Source organism: Arvicanthis niloticus, chromosome 5 (genome assembly GCF_011762505.2).
Source record: "Arvicanthis niloticus isolate mArvNil1 chromosome 5, mArvNil1.pat.X, whole genome shotgun sequence".
Classification (NCBI taxonomy): Eukaryota; Metazoa; Chordata; class Mammalia; order Rodentia; family Muridae; genus Arvicanthis; species Arvicanthis niloticus.
Window position 1 is genome coordinate 21189315 of NC_047662.1, and position 19076 is coordinate 21208390.

Sequence of the window (19076 nt, forward strand, 5' to 3'; positions counted from 1 at the left end):
TCCCTCCAAAGCCAGGCGTGGGAGCAAGGCCGGCTGCCCCCTCCTACTCTCAGCTATGGCTGCCCACACTGGGAAGCGAACAGCCACTTGAGAACAGACTTTCCTAAGCTGCACTCTCCATTGCTTGCAACACCAGAAATCCACCATTGATTTGATCAATTCTTGTAACCACATACAGATGCCTCAGTTTTCCCTCTTTTTTTTTTTTTTTCCAAGACAGGGTTTCTCTGTGTAGCCCTGGCTGTCCTAGAACTCACTCTGTAGACCAGGCTGGCCTCGAACTCAGAAATCCGCCTGCCTCTGCCTCCCAAGTGCTGGGATTACAGGCATGCGCCACCACTGCCCAGTGAGTTTCCCCTCTTGATTGACCACAGCTCCCACAGGATGGTGGTGGTAAGTTTTCACCAGTACATATACCAAAGAGGGGCCACTCCAGAGTCAGGTGGCAAAGTGAGCTACAAGGGAACCAGTCTCCTGACATTCCCTATCTTGTCTCTCTTCTGGTCACTGTAAGAGACATGAGGATTCTATGTTTATAGGCTCTTTGTAAAATGTCAAGCCCTGCACACGTGTAGCTGCATGCAATTGGTAAATAGATAAAACTGGTTTATAGATAAAGCCAGAAAAAAAGTCTTCTGGTGCAAGCCCTCCTTGGCTCACAAGGCCCTTCCAGCCCAGTTGTATGGGCAAAACTAAGCCTACAGTGCCACCTACTGTCTAAAATTGCAAACTGCAGTCCCCAAGTAGCACAAACAGTAAAGAGAAACATCACTGTTCCCAGACAACTGTCCTAGCATACGTTAAATATTTTATCCTTAAATAACTCACTTTGTACAAACTTTCTTTAGGCAAGGGCTTCATACAGCCTAGGCTTGTCTGATACTCACTATATAGCCAAGGCTGGCTTTAACTCCTGATTCTACCACCTCCAAATCTTGTGCTAGGATCAAAGGCATTTACCAACACACATAATTAAAATCACTTCATTTTTGAAGAGATCTTTTGCTTTTTTTTTTTTTTTTTTTTTTTTTTTTTGTAGTGCTGGGGGTTGATCCCGGCACCTTGTGCGTGCTAGCTACTACTGAGCTACAGCTCCAGCCCAAGTTATGCTAATCTTTCAAACTTTGACTAGTATTTGCCAAAAGCAGACTAAAATCATGAAATATACAGAATAAAAATAAAGCATTAAGTAGGGGCTGGAGAGATGGCTCAGTGGTTAAGAGCACTGACTGCTCTTCCAGAGGTCCTGAGTTCAATTCCCAGCAACCACATGGTGGCTCACAACCATCTGTAATGGGATCTGATACCCTCTTCTGGTGTGTCTGAAGAGAGCAACAGTGGACTCATATACTTAAAATAAAATCTTGGAAAAAAAAAAAAAAAAAAAAGCTTAAAGCTCAGTGTTAGCACTGAAGAACTAAATCAGAAAATGGGAGTCCAGTGCACAGACAGCTGTGTGAGCCGGGGCTGTGAAACACTGAAGAAACAAGTACATCAGGTAATGCACCTGTCACCAAGTCCTATGACTTGAGTTCAATTCCAGAACTCAGGAGAGAACCAGCTCCAAGTTACCCTCTGACCTCCATCCACATGCCTGCCCATCCACCCACACACACATGCTCCAATAACACTGACACATACAAACACTAAAGAAACAGAATTAAAAACAAAGAAACAGACTATTTGGAGGAACAAAGACTTTTTTGTTCTCCAAATCCCTGGGTTCAGAGGGTTGAAGAAAAGTTTAAGGTCATAAAAAATAGAAAATAATCTCTAATCATAGTAATGCCACCCACTGCAGCCCAAATACAGCCGTTTCTCAGCGTTTGGGCCCCACCTCCTGGGGGTGGGGCCCAAGCTTTCGGGCACCACAAAGGGTGCTTGCTATGTGTGGCTTCTTATTCAGAAGTCCTTGGCAGGGATGAAGTCCCTCCCAGACTCTGCTCTGGCTGACATGGGTTTTGGGTCCGTAGCCTGCTGAGTTGTCCATGGCTATCCAGGCCCATGTGTCACAGCTGCATGGCTTCCTGCTCTGCAGTCTGGTCCGAGGATGCTAAGTACTTCTCCTGGATTCCCAGAGTGCTAAGGGAAGTTGTGTTAAGGCTTAGAACACAAGCAGAAGATGGGGACTGGCCTGAGCTGCCCTCTTCTGATGACCAACATCAAACACATCTGTTCTGCCCCAGTTCCCACAGGTGGGTGTGAGACGCCCCACGCAGCCCTTTCTCAGGGCTCCTGTTTCTTCCCCACACTGACCACACCAAAGAACCAGGAAGCACTGGCCTCCAGCTTGTGTGGCAGGTGCTCTAGAGCCAGACCTGGGTGTTCAAATCCTGTCCCTGCTGCTCCCTTCTTCTCTTCTGTAAGGTCAGATGAGACCTGTGACCACAAAGTGGATGGAGCCCCAGCGGACACCTGGCACACAGCAGGTGCTGAGAATCTGGGCTCACCTCTTTCTTCCTACCAAGGCAAAAGCTCTACTCTTCTTGGGCCACAGGGTCTTTTCCCTCCCTCTGGGACAAGACATAGATCACATCACAGAAGGAAAGCAGAGGACATGCTAACACTGGTGGCACATGAGCCACTGCCCTGGCAGTCTCATGAGGGACCATGTGTTCTACTGCCACTATTCCAGACACTTGTCCTCAAAGGCCTGACTGAGGCATCTCAATTCCCATCCCCTGAAGGACCAGGCCTTTCCTTTCTGCCTCCTCAACAGCATCTGACCCAAGGAACACACAAAGTGGTCACATACCAATGCCAGCTGCCTTTTGCATAGCTCTGGTTGTCCAGTGGTGCCCTCAAACCCAGCTCCTCTGCCAGCTCATCCCAGGTAGACCTGTCCTGTCGCCTCTCCCCTCCATGAACGCTCTGTCACTAACCGTTGTAATCTACATCTTTCATATTTTTCAAGCCATACCCTTTCCTCTATTCTCCTTTGTTACTTTTTGAGACAAGCTCTTAACTTTGTAGCCCAGGCTAGCTTCAAACTTTTGGTAAGCTTCCTGCCTCAGTTTCCCAACTACTGGTTTACAGGCATGAAACCTCACGCCTGGTTCCTCTCTGCTCTCCCACTACTATCTAGCAAGACTTGAAGAACTCTGCCGCCCTAATTACACCCTCCACATGCACTTTCCACACTTACGGGGTAGCTCCTAACATGTGCAGAAGCTCTCAGAAAACTAGGGAGGAAGTTTAAGAGTTTAAGTCTAGCCTGCACTACACAGGCTGTTGTAGCCAGCGAGGGGTAGAGAGACCCTGTCTCAAAAGAGCAAAATAAATAAATCCTTTCCCTTGAGCTAATGGCAGAAGGCAAGGAGTCTAGCCTGGGCTATACCCCACCCTCCATTACCAGCCACACCTCCTTTCCATCCTCCTGCTCCTCTTTTTTCTTTAAATGGAACACAGCAGGGAACCAGAACCCTGCAGGTCTCCAACAGCCCAATGCCATTTTGTTTCTGGGCTTCCGTGTCTGGGGCTCTTCCATCCGTCCCTTCCCACGTTCCCTAAGGATACGAGGAGAAGTGGAAATCAGCTCCCATTGCAGCAGACATCATGGCTTCCAGACTTCGCTGCTCTTGGACCCCAAAGCAGTAGCCATTGGCTTTATCCACAGCCTGCAAGACTCGCTGGATGCTGTCCTTGTCCTGAGGAGAGAAGTAAGTCAATGAGTCAGTCAGGTGTGGGGAGCTGAGACCAGGCTGAACTGGCCTCCTCTAACTCCTATGACAGCTCCACACACGCACCTTCCTTGGCTCAGGACAGCCTTCCATTCCCCAGGGGCCTGGCTAGGCAGACCACGACGACTGCCCAGACTAGAAGGCCAGCTCCACCATGCAGCCCTTGCCTAGGGCCTCCTATGGGAGCCTCCCTCCCATCCTAGAAAACTGTCTCACTGTTCTCTTCCTGGGCCAAGCAGCCTTTACGGTCAGAAGTCAGTGAAGGTCAAGGTATCCTCAGTGTCTGGTCTGTGAGGTACCCGACGTTGTTTGGCCTGTAACGGTTTCCTCATCCACATACAACAGTGAGAACAGACCATGTATCTCAAGGAGATACACAGATCAAAATAATTCGTGCTCAGCCCTCAGCACAGCGCTGGCAGGGAGAGCCTTCCGCAGGCGAGGGCCAGCAAGCACACTCTTGTCACAGTGCAGATGCCAAGTGTGGTGTCAGAGCAGTGTTCTCAGCCTTCCTAACACTTCGCCCTTTAATCCAGCCCCTCACGCTGTGCTGACTCCCGGCCATAAAGTTATTTTGTTGCTAGTTCATAACTGTAATCTTGCTACTGTGATGAATCCTTATGTAAACATCTGATATGGAGGGTATCTGTTATGTGACCCTCAGAGAGATCACAACCCCCAGGGTGAGAACCACCAAGTTAGAGGGAAGTTAGCTCAGGTCCCCACTGCAGGAAGTAATCTAAGCCCACACTGTCTTCTGGGTTATCCCTGCTTTAAAAAGACAAGAGACATGGAGGCCAGGGGCCACTCTGCAAACTCAACACAGACGCTCAGCTAAATGGACCCCTTGGTCGTGGGTCACCTTGCTGGTGACTCTCTGGGCTCACTTATGTTCATTCACATGTGGGAGGAAACACAAGCAGAGGCCTGGTGGCTCAGAATCAGGACTAAACATCAAGTCTAAGCCTTTCTATGTTCTTGGCATGTCAGAGCTGCAGGCACAGGGAAGAGAACCTTAACTGACCAATACCTGGATGTTCAGAGGGATGAAGGAGACCAGGCTGTAGTCTTCAATGAGCTGTACCAGCTTCTCATTGAGCTGTCGGTAGTGACTGAAGAAAGGGTCAGATGCCAGGTGGTCCAGCAGGTAGGAGAGGTCCAGGACTTCAGTGTAGTAGTCCAGGTTGAAGGCTGAGGAGAGAAACCAGAGTTAGAAGATGCTGACACTAGGCTAAAGGCCTCAGGACTGGAGGGGCTGAGGGCATAGCTCAGTGATAGACATGTTCAACATTTGCAAGGCCCTGGGTTCTATTCCTAGCATCCTAAGGGGAATTAAAAATCATAACCAGGGCTGGGGATTTAGTTCAGTGGTAAAGCCTTGGGTTCAGTCCTCAGCTCTTGGGGGTGGGGGTCATAACCAATTGACTTGAACAGAACAGGCATTGGAGAGTTAGCCTGGATATATGCAGTGCTGGAGAGAAACGAGGCCCAAAGCCTGAGACTGTGTCTTCTTTGTTTCTTTGTCTTAATTTCTCTGAGACAGTGTCTTACCCCTCAGCTCTGGCTAGCCTGCTGCTCACTGTGTGAGCTGCCCAGGCTGGCTCTCACAGCTGCTCCGACTCAGCCTCTGTGTGCTGAGAGGAAGGGCATGAGCTGACTCCTGTTACGCACACTCACTAAGACACCTGCTGTCGCAGTGAAATGTCACTAAGAAGAGAAATACTTCAGGGCAGTGGTGGCACACGCCTTTATTCCCAGTGCTTGGGAGGCAGAGGCGGGCGGATCTCTTGAGTTTGAGCCCAGCCTGGTCTACAGAGTGAGTTCCAGGACAGTCAGGGCTACACAGGGAAATCCTGTCTCAAAACAAACAAAAATAAAGAAAAATATTCTCTTGACCTGGTGGCACAGGCTGGTAATTCCAGGTATGAGAGCAGCCAAGTCAGTGGGGTTCGAAGTCCAAGGCTAGCCCAGACTACTTTGTAAATTTAAGGTCAGTCTGGGTAATTCAGTGAGACCCTAATCAAAACGACTGTGCTGAGATTGCCCATGTACAGACATCTGGAGCCAGTCCTGACATGAGGTCAATCTCTGGACCCAGACAGGGGAAGGAGAAAATGGAGTCCACACAAGCACATGACCCCGCCCCCCCAAATGAATACATTTAAAGGTGCAACCTGAGAGGTTAAGAGTGCTTGCTACTCTTCAGAGGACCTGAGTTCAGTCCCCAGGATCTCCATGGGAGGCTCACAACTGCCCGTGCTTCAGCTTCAGGGACTCTTTCAGCCTCTTTGGGTATCACATAACAGACTGGCCTTGAACCCAATCCTCCTGTCTTCCTCTCCCAAGTGCTGGGATTATAGACACCGCTACATCTGGCTAAAAGGCTGGATTTCATGGACCATTTATTAGGCAGCCATGTGGACGGACCGTAAACCCATCACCTGCCTTGTTCACAGAAACAATCTGTCAGTGGTTGTACACAGCAGTGTCAAACAGGTACCGAACTATGCTTAGTCCCTGCTTCCTTAAGCTTGGTCAGACCCTAGGGCCTTAGGATACACACTGGAAGGACTTAGTAAATGCTGGTCACACTGGATCGCTGTTCAGTCCAGCAGCAAGGCCTCTTGGGTAAGGCACCTTCCCTTCCTGGTCCAGTTCCTTAAAGGAGAACCAGAGCAGATGCTCGGACATCAGGCTTTCGTTCATGCAGTTTCCTAATACAAAGGAAAAACACCCTGATAGCCACTGGGCTCCATGGTCAGCTGCCTCAAAGATGAGCTGAGAGACTTGGCTGACATCCTTCCATGTCATTTTCCCAGCCTCCCTCCCTGCTCACATGCTCGACATCAGCTTTCTTTCCTTTATTCCTCTATGACTTCAGAGTTTAAGGAGTCCATACTACAGGTACAGAGAAAGAATCTGACTGAGAAATACGCTGGCCACTAAGACACTACCCAACTCCCAATGATTTTTCCTGCCTCTTGCCATGTGAGGATGCAGGTTTAAGATGGCCATCTACAAGCCAGACCCTGCCCACCCTCTAGGACATGGAGGAAAAAAATGGCCATTGTTTTAGCCACTGGATTGATGGTAGTTTTATTTTAACAGCTCAAAGTAGGATAACACTTTGCGTCCACTGTACAGGCTAGAAGTTACCCAAAAGTCAGGGTGCCATGACCTCAGAGCAGTGAGCTGTGATCCACTTCCTTCAGCCAGCCACTGTCCGACCACCTCGTTTTAATTCCTTTAAAGCCCACCTGTAGCTCTCGTCTCTAAATCAACTGTGGCATCTGGCACAGCACACAAAGAAATGGTCAGAGTTCAGGAGCTGCGGGCAGGTCTCTTACCCAGCTTCCCATAGTGTTCAATAAGGTCCATCTTGGAGAGGAGGTTGACATGGGGCAGTTCCACATGTAGCATGGTGGCCAGGGAGGTACACAGCACGGAGATGAACTTGCCTGGGTCTGTACAGTAGTGAGAGTCCACAAGGTGGACAGCAGTCAGCTGTGAGCAGAAGGTACAGGGTGAGAGGAAGACTGACCTGGCATGGGAGGAAACGTCTGGGCCCTGGTCTCCCTTGGTAGGCTGGTGCCTGGGGATCCAGTATCCTTCCTCAGTACCAGTCTGCTTTTATTTCCTTCTACATATGTGCGCTCGAGACAGGGTTTTATAGCCCGGAACTCATGATCTCTCTGCCTCCACAAGCCGCGTGCTGCGGTCACGGGCCTCAGCCGCTTTCTCTGCCTCCTGTTTTTAATCCTAATAACATCATGTTCTCCTCCCAGAAGATATGGGGCAATTTTACCATTTTGTCTTTCCTACTATTTCGGGGACCAAACCCAGGGACTGTGGCCTCTGCTTGTTGGACAAGATCTCTCCCACTGAGCTAAATAAATCTCCAATGTCTCTTGCAGAGAGCCCTCTCGGTAGGCAAAGGGTTCGAATTACACTGCGCCTGCCTCTCTTTCATTACACTTCTGCACACCAACTAAACAATCGCTGAGCCACTTTCTGGGTAATCACTTTACTTCCACTGTTTAAAAAAAAAAACCCCAATTGAGAACACATTCATTTTAGAGATGACAAAACTGAGTGAAAGGAACTTTCTCAGACCATAAAATGAGTTGGGGGTGGAGCTAAAATTCTCTCTCAGAGGCTTTAGTTTTGCTTCAAACTCAACTCAGCCCCTATCTCGAAGTGTATTTGGGGGCGTGGCACCTATCCGCCTCCCTGTCTCAGGAACTCCATCTGCCCGTCCCAAGACACACCCTGAGGTCCCACTGAGCCATCTGGGAGAAGATGCTTCGTAGGGCGGTGTGGTGCGTGCAGAGCTCCACCTGGCCGGGGCAGTCGAAGAGAAAGTAGTGGCCTCGCAGGGGCTCCAGCTTGGCGCGCAGCCAGTCCAGGTTGGCTTCCAGGTATTCCATGCAGTAGAGCAGGCCACCGTTGGGCCCCAGACGCAGGGCGTCCATCACGTCGCCCAGACCCACCAGCTCGCCCACGTCCACAGCACACTCATAAGGCAGTCCTTCGTTAGCTGGGTCCAGGTTCACCACGGCCACGCGCCGGCCCAGCGCGCGCAGGAACTCACTCATGCCCAGGCAGTACGTGGTCTTCCCCGAGCCCGGGGGCCCGATCACAGCCTGCCCGAAGGCCGTAGTGAGGGCGGCCCCCGCCATGGGTGGAGCAGGCAGACCACGGGCACCTCCCTAAGGAAACCAAGGAAACCCAAGCAGAAAAAACGAGCAAACTACCCGGCAAGGAAGTGGAAAGCTCCAACTTCCGGATTCCGCCGGAACTTGTCAGAGAGGAAGTCCCGCCTACACGACCACGGCATAGGCTGTGGTCACGCAGCCTCGTGTTTCCTGCTGCTGTGCAAGTCTTAAGATTTCCCCAGGCTTCACTGAGGATTCACAGATTTCCATGCCGGGTAAACTGGTTTATTCTCGCGCAGATCCGTCCCTAGCCAGAGGGCAGAGGTGGTGAGGGACCGCCGACCTCTCTGGACCAATTCTCTGGTCCATTTTCCTTGCTTCACGGAGCTCTCCTACAGACAACCCCCAAAACAGACTTGACTGTGCCACAGGCAGTCCAGATCGTCAATGTTCTGGGGTAAACCCAAACAAGCACCAAGAGACCAAGCAAAGGCCTTTAGGCACAAACACCCCAGGAGACGAGACGGAGGGGCTTTGTGAAATCTTTGAGGTAGAGAAACAATGGGCATGCGCAGGTCTGCCCTGCTGCCCAGACTGCTGCTCCCAGGCTGTTGGCTGCTTCAGAGGTCCCCACGGCAAGACCCGGGTAGAGGGCTATGTCCCTGCCACAGAGTGATCCTGACCAAGGACTCAGGCTCACTCAGGCTCTGAAGGTCTGTCCAAGGCACAGCTAGAACTCTTCACAAAAGTCCTATCTGTCCGAAACTTCATGCTGGTGGGTGGCTGGCGCCGGAGCAAGGACTCCCTCTGGTCTTGGGGCAGAGGCTCATCATAGATTGTGGAAATGAGCCCCAAGCCAGTCCCACGGGGCCTCTTCAGTTGACCAAATGGCTGTAGCTTCTCTCCATGGTATCTGGATAAAACAGGGCTCTTGGTGAAAAGGCTGCTCTCTTCAAAGTCAGGTAAAGAGGTTGGCAAGAGACAGGAAGTAACTACTACATATCTGGCTTGTCCTAGCAGACAGAATGGTCTCAGGCCGATAGCGCCTGAACCCAGAGCAGGGCAGACATTCATCCCTGAGCCATACATACTTCCAGAATTCTGCTCTCCAGCCTCTGGAGAGCTGTGTCAACTATCAGGAACCTGGGAATTTTCATTCCCACAACAGACTCCCTTGTCAAGCCCAAACAGACTTGAGGAGATGACTTCCCCAGGGGCCCATGATCCTTTTAAGTTGTAGGATTGGGTTTAAAATGAAGATAAAGAACAGTGTCACCTACTTCCACGAATGCTATGAAGCTATTTAGGGGAGCCCACACCCACTCCAAGAGCAATGGCAGGAGGGAGACCAAATAGCACAGCTGGATTATGACCTAGGGAGTCCCTCAGCTGCACTTACCCCAATCCACGCTTGCATCTAGGGTGCTGGCCATCCACATCCAGGGCCTCAGGCACCCCAGAGCACCTGCTACCCAGGCCCTGGCCTTCAGCCCAGCCCTGGCGCTCCATCACCTTCCGGCCAATGCCCTGCAAAGGAAGAAGTGAGGCTCCAGAGAAGTGCTCAAGTGTGGCAGCTGGTGCCTGTCCATCACTTGGGAGACGGGAGCAGGAGATCTGAGTTCAAGGTCAGGATGGGCTACGTGAGACCCTGCCTCAAAGGATCTAAGAAGAGGACGGAATGGGGGGAAGGAAAGGGAAGAAGAAGGGAGAGGGGGTATGTTCCTTGGAGTAGGAGAAATGGAGGAAGAAGGAAAGTCATCCATGGTTAACCATGCTCACTTACCTTGGTGTGGTGCTCAAAGGTGCCGACTTGGCGGCCTATCACAGAGCCATCTTCCTGACCCTCACGGAGTCTCCGTTCCAGGCGCATTTGGACAGAGTCACGGGCATCCTTGTCTCCACCATCTGAGGGAACACAACCTATCTTATAAAAGGGTCCCTGTCCCCAGGAGGATGTGGTTCCAGGTCCTCACAAGCCCTCTGAGTCATTTTCAGTGTCTGTAATCTCTTTTGTGAGCTTGGGAGCTCAACACGAACAAGAGCCACAGCTCTCTGCTTCCAGATGATGGATAGTGCAGAAAAGCCAGAGAACGGATGCTCTGCAGTCAGAGGGTACTGATTCTCTACAGGACCCGGCTTCATTTCCCAGCATGCATTTGGTAGCTCACAACTATCTCTAACTCCAGTTCCAGGGGATCTGATGCCCTCTTCTACACTCCAAGGGTACCAAGCACATGGTATATTTACATGCAGGCAAAACACATATTTGTATAAGACAAAAATAATAAACCTCAGCTGGGCATGGTGGTGGCACACGCCTTTAATTCCAGAACTTGGGAGGGAGAGACAGGTAGGCTTCTGAGTTCAAGGCCAGTCTGATCTACAGAGTGAGTTCCAAGACAGCCAGAACTACATATCGAGACCTGACTCAAACAACATTACTTTAAAAAGGGTAAGAGATCATGGCATACATCTTTAATCCCAGCATTTGGAAGGCAGGAGGAGGAGGATGGCTGTCTGTGACTTTAAGGCCAGCCTGCTGTACATACCAAGTTCTTGGATAGCCAGGGCTACACAATGTCTCAAAAACCAAAACAAAATTAAAAAGACAAAAATAAAACAAAATTCCAGGTTGTTTCTCACTTCAGAATTATGAATTGACCAAAATCCAAACTTCTAGTTACTTAGAGCCTGTTTACCCAGAACCCACTGAGGGGTGTTCTCACAAGCCTGTCACAGAGAATCAGTGGTCTGCTGACTATCAGCACTTAAACTCAACTATAGGTATCGCGTGCTCAGGTAGAGAAGGTAAGCACTGGCAGCCTCTTTCTACAGGCTCTGCACCTGCAGATCCGAGCGCCTGAAAGTACTCAGAAAGCAACTGCATCTGCACCACCACGCACCGACTCCCCATGCCCGTCATTATTCCCTCAGTAATATGAGTCCAGAGCATCCATATCCTAGAAAACATCTACAGATAATTTGTCGGCTTCTTTTGAGTTAGGATCTCACTCTGTAGCCCAGTATGGTCTCAAACTTGCAGCAGCCTTCATATTTCACTTCCCCAGTGCAGGAATTTCAAGTGTACATTACATCACCATGGCTGGTGAGTATTTTGTTCCTGGTGCTGGAATTGAACCCAGGGCCTAACATAGGCTAAGAAAGTACCAGTGAGCTGTAGGCCCACCCCTTGATAACTTTTTTTGTTGGTTTGTTTTTCAAGACAGGGTTTCTTTAGCCCTGGCTGCCCTGGAACTCACTTAAAAACCAGGCTGGTCTCAAACTCACAAAGATCTGCCTGTCTCAGCTAGGGTTAAATGTCGTCACCACCACTGCCTGGCAATGATTTTGTTTAGAGAGGTTATTTTAAGTATGCACGAGGATGTGTGTAGGTCTAAGCAAATAATATACCACCGTGTAAGCAAGCATCTGCTGCAGATTTTGGTGTCCATGAGGGTTCTAGAACCATCTTCTTTGATCACACTGAGAATGAGTGACAGTGGGTTGGTTGCCCCTGGTTCCCCGACTTGGCCTCTGACAAGCGGGTGTGGCTAGCATACAGGACTAGGGCAGGGGATCCTCCCAGGACTGCTACCCCTCGCTCAGTACCTTTGTCATAGTAGACACTCATATCCACGTCCCAGTCATCGGCCGTTTGCTCATCAAAATCTACAGGGATAAAAGCATATGGAGGCACGGGTTAGCGACTTGGAGTTCTTTGGTTCTTGGACTAGGGATCAGTGCCAGGACCTTGAGCAAACTAAAAATGTTCTACCACCAAAGTCTATGTGCCACCCCAGCGACTCCCAGATGTGTTTCAAGCTAAATCTAGAGTTAGACAAATATTGCATATTCTAGTCCACCAATTCCCCATTCCAAAATAGGAAGACCAGATTACATTTAGATAGAGAAGCCATTTCCTAGCTTTTTAAAAAGACTGTCAGGAAATCTATCATGTGGAGTGGAGACCCCCAACCTTGGTTTGACAGCCCTTGCCTGGGCACCAACCTAATGGTCTGGGTCCTAAACATCCCCACAGCCCCACGCATTAAAGGCTTAGTCCCAGGTACAGTGGGAGGTAACGGGAGCTTTAAGAGGTGAGCTTCAGCAGCCAAGCCAGCGCTTCCAGCCAGAAGCAGCCACTGGGATAGACCACCATCTTTACAGACGCCAAGGAATTGAACCGTGTTTGAACTGAAGTGCATGGTGGAGGGCATCCTCAAGCAGCCGCCAGAGGAGCAGTGGCTGTACAAGATGATGCCTTTGAAGCTCTGCGCATGGAGCCCTTCTCCAGCCCTCCGGAGCTTCCAGATGTGATGAAGCCACAGTATTCCGGAGGCAGTGCCAGTGAACAAGCTGTGCAGTGAGGGCCCCAGGCCTACCCCTAGAGACCCACCCATTCCTCTAATAAAAACAGAAAAAAGAAAACAAGAGGTGGAGCTTCATCACGCCCTCAAAAGGGACTGTGGGACCCAAGTTTCTTCTCCTTTCGCTCTCCTTTGCACCCCAGCCATGAGGTGAACAGGCTTCCTGTGTCACATGCTCCAATTATAACATGCAGCCTCACCACAGGCATGAGAGCCCACTGCCATGCCTTGAGACCTCCAAACTGAGACCACCCTCTTCTCTTTAGTTCATCCATCTCTGGCACTGTCCCACAAGCCGACAGATGCCTGGCCTCACCTCCTTCCTCCTCCTGCCAGAACTGAGCATCGGTGTAGAACACGAGGCCAGAGCCTCCCTTCTCCCACTTGAGCTCAATGTCCTCCTCAAAGAGCCGCTCAGCAGTCCGCTCCTGCCCCGTCACGTCCTCGTGCAGAGCTTCATGTCGCTCCCACTCCTCACCCCGGTCATCGTCCTGGGAGGAGGGGGAGGAGAGGTGACCTGTATCTGACTTCCTAAAAGGAAGAAGTTTCTGGGCCCAGGAGGGGACATGGGACCTGGACCTCCACAGGATGCCTTCAGGAGGCAGCATATTTAGACCTTAAAACCCTGGCCGCCCTGCTCACTCTTACGCTCCGTGCTTTTGGCCAGCAGTTCCTCCCCACACTCCCTTTGCTTCTCTACTTGATCACAGCCTCATGCTGAGCTCTGCAGCCTACGTGCACAAAGCCCACTGAACACACAGCTCTCGCCAGTGGTGTTAATCAGTACGTGACATTTAAGCCTTTCTCAATTATGTCATGAAAAAGAAGGAACAGGACAATTGCTATCTCCTGCTGGTCAGGCCCTTCCTCTAATTGGGCTCCTGAAATCGTCCCATTTTACAGGAGGGAGCCTAGGTTCAGATGTAAGGTGATTTGCCCACAACACTATGCCAAGGGCAGCAGAACCAGCAGGCAAACCCATGGCGTCACCCCACACAGCTTTCCTGTGCTTTCTCCTTTCAACACTCAGGTTCTTTAAGGGCAGGGAGGGATAGGAGAAGATCTTTAGAACTGAGTGCTGATTCTTGTTACAGTGTGCTTAACTGTGGAATGACAGCATGATTCTTGCCTTAACTCCTTGGGTTCCCATCCTTGTTAAACCCTAAAATGCTGCAGAGCTGGAAGGAGGTAAGGCCGGATATCAGGTGTAGTCAGAGGGACAACACCGGAGCTCAGAAGCTCAGTCAATAAATGATAAAAGGCTTCACGACAGACTCCATCACTTGATTCTATTTTGGTGACAAAGTTAAGACTGAAGGCTGATGCTCTGAGGCCAGAATAGAGACAGACTAAGAGATCCGATGAAAGCGGAGATTGGAGAAGCCCCGAGAAGGAAGTGGGCTCCCATCCGGACTCTACTCCTACTTCCTCACGTGCTCTTGGGTAAATTTTTGTTCATGTGGTGCTCAGTCCCTTCCATCTATGAAAAGAAGCCTATGTATAGAATATAATACACTTGTACACTTGGCAATCTTTTGATAAAAACCTGGAATCCCCCCTCAGAAAAGGCATAAATGCATGTGTAAACGGAACTGTACATTCACTGTTGGAGACCTACTCTGTGGAGGACCCTCAGTCATACACCTGACAGAAGAACCTTAGCTTTTCTTTTTTTTTTTTTTTTTTTTTTTTTTTAAAAGATCAGAATCTCATGTGATCAGGCTGGGTTTGAACTCTCTATTCAGCTGAGTATGACCTTGAACTTCTGACCCTCTTGGCTCCACCTCCCCTAGGTTAAGAATACAGATGTGTACCACCCTGCCATGTTTATGCAGACTAGGATTCAAACTCAGGGTCTGGTGCTTGCTGGGTAAGCGTTCTACCAATGAGCTCCAAACCCAGCCCTGGCGTGGCCTCTGCAAAGTGCTAGACTACTTACATCTTCTGAGCCAGACTTCTCTTCCTCTTGCTGCCCTTCATCTTCAGGCTCATCAAAGGAGCTTGCTGCTGGGTCTTGCAAGCAGGTTCCCTGGGGGATCTCCTCCCCTTCTGCTGTGTACACATGCTCTTCTTGCTCCACAGTCTCCGAGTCCTCATAGAGAAAGGGTACATTGCCATAGCGCCGGGAGGAGCCGGTCTTGGGGAACTGGAGCTGCAGCTGGGTAATGATCCGAGGCGGCAGACGGCAGGACCGGATCAACTCTAAAAAGATGCGCAGGGGCGTGCCCACATTGCCATTGGGCATCAGCACTGGTGGATTCAGTTCTGGAAGCTGCCTCAGGTCGGCCAGGGTAAAAGCTTCATTCTCCGCCCTTCGACTCTGTAGCTCCTTCCGGGTCTTAAAGGGAAAGGACCCCAGATCTTAGGGAGGAGGGAAAAGACTGGATGTTAAGCTGGATTTTTAGCAATATTCAAGCCAGAAGTAAATCCCAGTTTAAATCTGTTTCCTATCAAACATCAAGAAAGTGAGGCAGGAGGATCCTGAGTTAGAGGCCAGTTAGGCTAAAACATAGTAAGACTTATTTCTTTAAAAATAAAAGGCTAATAAGATGACCGTACCACAAGCTGTTCTCTGACCTCCACGTTAGTGTATATGTTTCCCCTACCCCCACACATAAATGTAACCCTAACACTTGTCTGTGCATATACCTAGGTGTATATTCCTAGAGGAATACACAACTTTCTTCAACACTTGCTTCCCGATGACCAGCTTTTACTGGTACTAGAATAGAACCCTTACCTCTCAACTCTATTCCAAACCCGATCTGTCTCCCACTGCACATATCTGGTATTCCAGACACAAATGGTGTTTTTTTAATATGGACTGGTTGGTGTTTTGCCTGCATGTGTGTCTGTGTGTGTTGGATCTGCTAGAGCTGGAGTTACAGACAGTTGTGAGCTGCCATGTGGGTGCTGGGAATTGAACCTGGGGCCAATTGGAAGAGCACCCAATGCTCAGCTATCTCTCCAGCCTGATTTTTTTTTTTAAATTGATGTTGTTTCTTTATTGTGTGTGTGAACATTACAGTGTACCTATGAAGACCAGGATATAACTTGCTGGACTTGGTTCCTCTCCTTCCACCATGTGGGTCCTGAGATCCCAGTCAGGTCTTCAGAGCTGATGGCAAGCACACTTACTCGATAAGTCATCTTACGAAAATGACGGACTGATCAGATACGGTGGCATGCCATATCTGATGTACTATGCCTTGACAAGACACTGCTCCTAAAGACTGCACTTAAACCATAGTCTGCACACACACACATTCGCACATGCACACCTCTTTTCATGAAGACGGCTGCTCAGCAACTGTTCAACTATGAGCTGATACCAGTTTCTCATTTTTATTTTATATGCTTTTTTTTTTTTTTTTTTTTTTTTTAAATTTTAAATTTTTGAGACAGGGTCAGAGCTACAAAATCTTGGCTGGCCCGGAACTCACTTTGTAGACCAAGCTAGGCTGGAACTACAGAAATCCACCTGCCTCTGCTTCCCAGGACTAAAGACATATGCCACCACTCCTGTTAATGACTCTTAAGGACAAACTGTTTCAAAATAATTTATTTAAACCTCTCCATTTGGCATTTTAAAACATCTGGCTCCCTTTTCCCCAATGGGCACACTTGTGCTTCCCCGGCACCCTCTCAGCTCCCTGCTGCCTCCTTTGGCCTACTGTTTCGGGCTACTGGTTAAGTCCTGCAGTAAGCCCCCAACTCTAGAGTTAACTCTTTCCTCTGCAGAGCCCATCTTCCAGTCGCTAGGTTAGGTTAGAAGAAACAAAATTTCCTTTGTTTATTTCAAGATAAGGTTCCCTGGCTGTCCTGGAATTCTCTCAGAGATCCTCCTGCCTCTGCCTCCTGAGCGCTGGGATCAAAAAAGGGGTTCCTTAGTGCGACTGGCTCCAAATGTCCTTTTTAAGAAATTATGTCTCCCAGCACTCGGGAGGCAGAGGCAGGCGGATTTCTGAGTTCGAGACCAGTCTAGTCTACAGAGTGAGTTCCAGGATAGCCTGTCTCGAAAAACCAAAAAGAAAAAAAAAAAAAAAAAAAAGAAATCATGTCAGTGTAAAATCAACCCCCTCAGAGAAACGGTCCTTAAGAAGGGATAAATTTGAGACTTATAGATCTCAGTTGTTTTGTTTTGCCTTTTAAGTCCTTGAGTAAAACTAACACGCAAATTGTGCTGAAAACTTGTAGCTTTGCTCGTAACGAACTTAAGCTCCTAACCTATCTTTACTACAGCAGGAAATATGCCTCCTTCCCAAGGGCCGCAAGTCCGGTCCATTCCCACTTCCTCTTACCTGAAGCCTCAGTGGGTAGCCTAAGCCTGCGGATGAGACAACGACCGGGAAGCCAGGTCCCCTGAGAGTCCAGCCACCGGCGACCCGAGTACATGCGAAGCAGCCGCTGAGCTTGCGCCACGCCCCTCACCGAGACGATGCAGCAGCGGGTGTGGGTCTGGACCGCAGCAGAGTCCCGGGCGGGGACAGCGCGGGCATCGGAGGCTGTTGCCTGGGCGAGGACCGGATCCTCAGCAGCAGGGTCGGGGGCAGCTCGGGCCGCGTCGGGACTCGCCTGCGGAGGGCCCCTCTCGGGTCGGTGCCGGTAGTGGAAACACAGAAAACCTCCGCCGCGCTGTTCCCGGAACTGGCTAAAGTAGCTCCGTAACTGAGCCGAGCGTAACACCGCCGGAATCCCACTCACCACCAGGTAGACCGTCGACTCTTGGTCCAGCTCCCTGGGCGTCGCCATCTTGAGCTGTCACATGACTGTGTGACGTCAACTCTCGCGAGAACACCAGGTCTCGGACTCTGGAGTCCGCGTTTGATGAACGAGGAATCTGTGGCGGTTTGGTACTTCAAGCTTTGTTTTAGTTGCTCTTGGGCTGTGTGTCCAGTTCCACAGAAGATAGGAAACTCCTGCGAGCGGCTGGGCTGTAGCTCAGAGATAGCTGGCCCAGCATGTGAGAGGCTCTAAGGAGGAACCCGTGTGGAGCACCGGGATGCTGAGCGGGAGGTGGCGGGAGTCTGCTGCAAAGCTGGTCTGTATAGTATTAACCCAGCCAGGGCTACCTAACGAGACTATGTCTGAAATAAACAAAAGTTGAAAAAGCCGGGCGTGGTGCCTCACGCCTTTAATTCCGGCACTCGGGAGGCAGAGGCAAGCAGATCTGCTTGGTCAACATAGAGACTGAGACAGGGCTATGGAGAGAGGTCCTGTCTCGGGGCAGGGGACGGGGGAGATGAAGAGATGCCTCAGTAATTAAGAGCGTTTGCTGCTCTTACAGAGTACTTGGGGTGGGTTTCCAGCACCCACATACGAGACAGCTCCTCCATCCATAACTCCAGTTTTATGGGATTGGAAACCTTCTGACCTCTAGAGGCACCAGGCATTTACGTGTCGCACATACATCCATGCAGGCAAAACTCTCATACAGATACATCTATCTTTAACAAAAAGAATTTTTTTTTAAGGTACAAGTACATTCATAGACATAGAAGACTATTCCCAGAGCCATCGGCTATTAGGTGAAAACCGTATTACCAGCAGTGGACGACGTTTCCCTACAACGTGTTTGTGGCCCTCACAGACAAACAGTATAGCTCTTGTTGACTGTGTGCAGTGCTCAGGGAGGCCAGAGGGGGGCGTTGAATCCTCTGGATCCATTTTTAAATTCATAGCAACAGCAACTCTGCCCAAAATTAAGCCCCTCAACTTCCTGTCATGGAGGAGGGAAAGGCTCATGAGACCTCACCCACCCCTCTCTAAGAATTTTTATATAGTTGCTGGTGGATGGTGGGTGTGTTTCTGCTCAGATGAAAGGGTACACTGGAACTCAGAAGCCTAGGAACCAAGGAAAAAGGTATCCCAGTGGAAGGGCATCCAGTCGCATAGCCCAGGAACCTTACAGCTCTGAGATGAAGTCTCCTCAGCAGAAGCATTGCAGCTCCAAGGGGAGGGTCTCCCCAGCTGAACCCAGGAACTCAGGAGCCTCAGCCCCAGTCCGCATCTTCACGTCTTCCCTTCTCTTCATGGCTTCTTGCGATGAGAGAGTCACACCAGGAACCAAAATCTCATGAGAGACATGTATTGGGGGGTCCAAGGTGTGGAGGGATGAATCCAGGGATGGCTGCCCTTTGCTCCTGGAGAGGACACCAGGGAACTGGACAAAGGGCAGAGATTGTATAGGATTTCTTTCTTCTAAAAAATTATAAGTGAACTGCCGGTGGCTCGGCCCTTAAGGCGCCCGCCCGCAGAGGGCGCGCGTCTCTTGGTGCGCGCGTTTTAATCCCGTGCTCCCACTCCCGCGTCTTGTGGGGAAAAAAAAAATTATATATGTGAGTTTACTGTTGCTCTCTTCAGACACACCAGAA

The 19076-nt window shown here is 50.0% G+C and overlaps 2 protein-coding genes across 2 annotated transcripts; both read right to left on the reverse strand.

The window, feature by feature from the left end:
• Positions 1-1682: 1682 nt before the first annotated feature.
• On the reverse strand, positions 1683-8501 carry Gpn2 (GPN-loop GTPase 2). Its single transcript, XM_034503485.2, has 5 exons — positions 7949-8501; positions 7028-7184; positions 4711-4871; positions 3517-3647; positions 1683-2082 (listed from the first exon to the last, which is right to left on the reverse strand). The coding sequence occupies exons 1-5, from the start codon at positions 8357-8359 to the stop codon at positions 2010-2012; spliced, it is 933 nt and encodes a 310-aa protein (XP_034359376.1). The 5' UTR covers positions 8360-8501; the 3' UTR covers positions 1683-2009.
• Positions 8502-8598: 97 nt separating this feature from the next.
• Positions 8599-17480, reverse strand: Gpatch3 (G-patch domain containing 3). The gene is made up of 7 exons (XM_034503484.2): positions 17004-17480; positions 14642-15063; positions 13019-13193; positions 11945-12004; positions 10119-10240; positions 9735-9862; positions 8599-9248 (listed from the first exon to the last, which is right to left on the reverse strand). Exons 1-7 carry the CDS (start codon positions 17452-17454, stop codon positions 9032-9034), a joined length of 1575 nt encoding a protein of 524 aa, XP_034359375.1. The 5' UTR covers positions 17455-17480; the 3' UTR covers positions 8599-9031.
• Positions 17481-19076: the final 1596 nt, after the last annotated feature.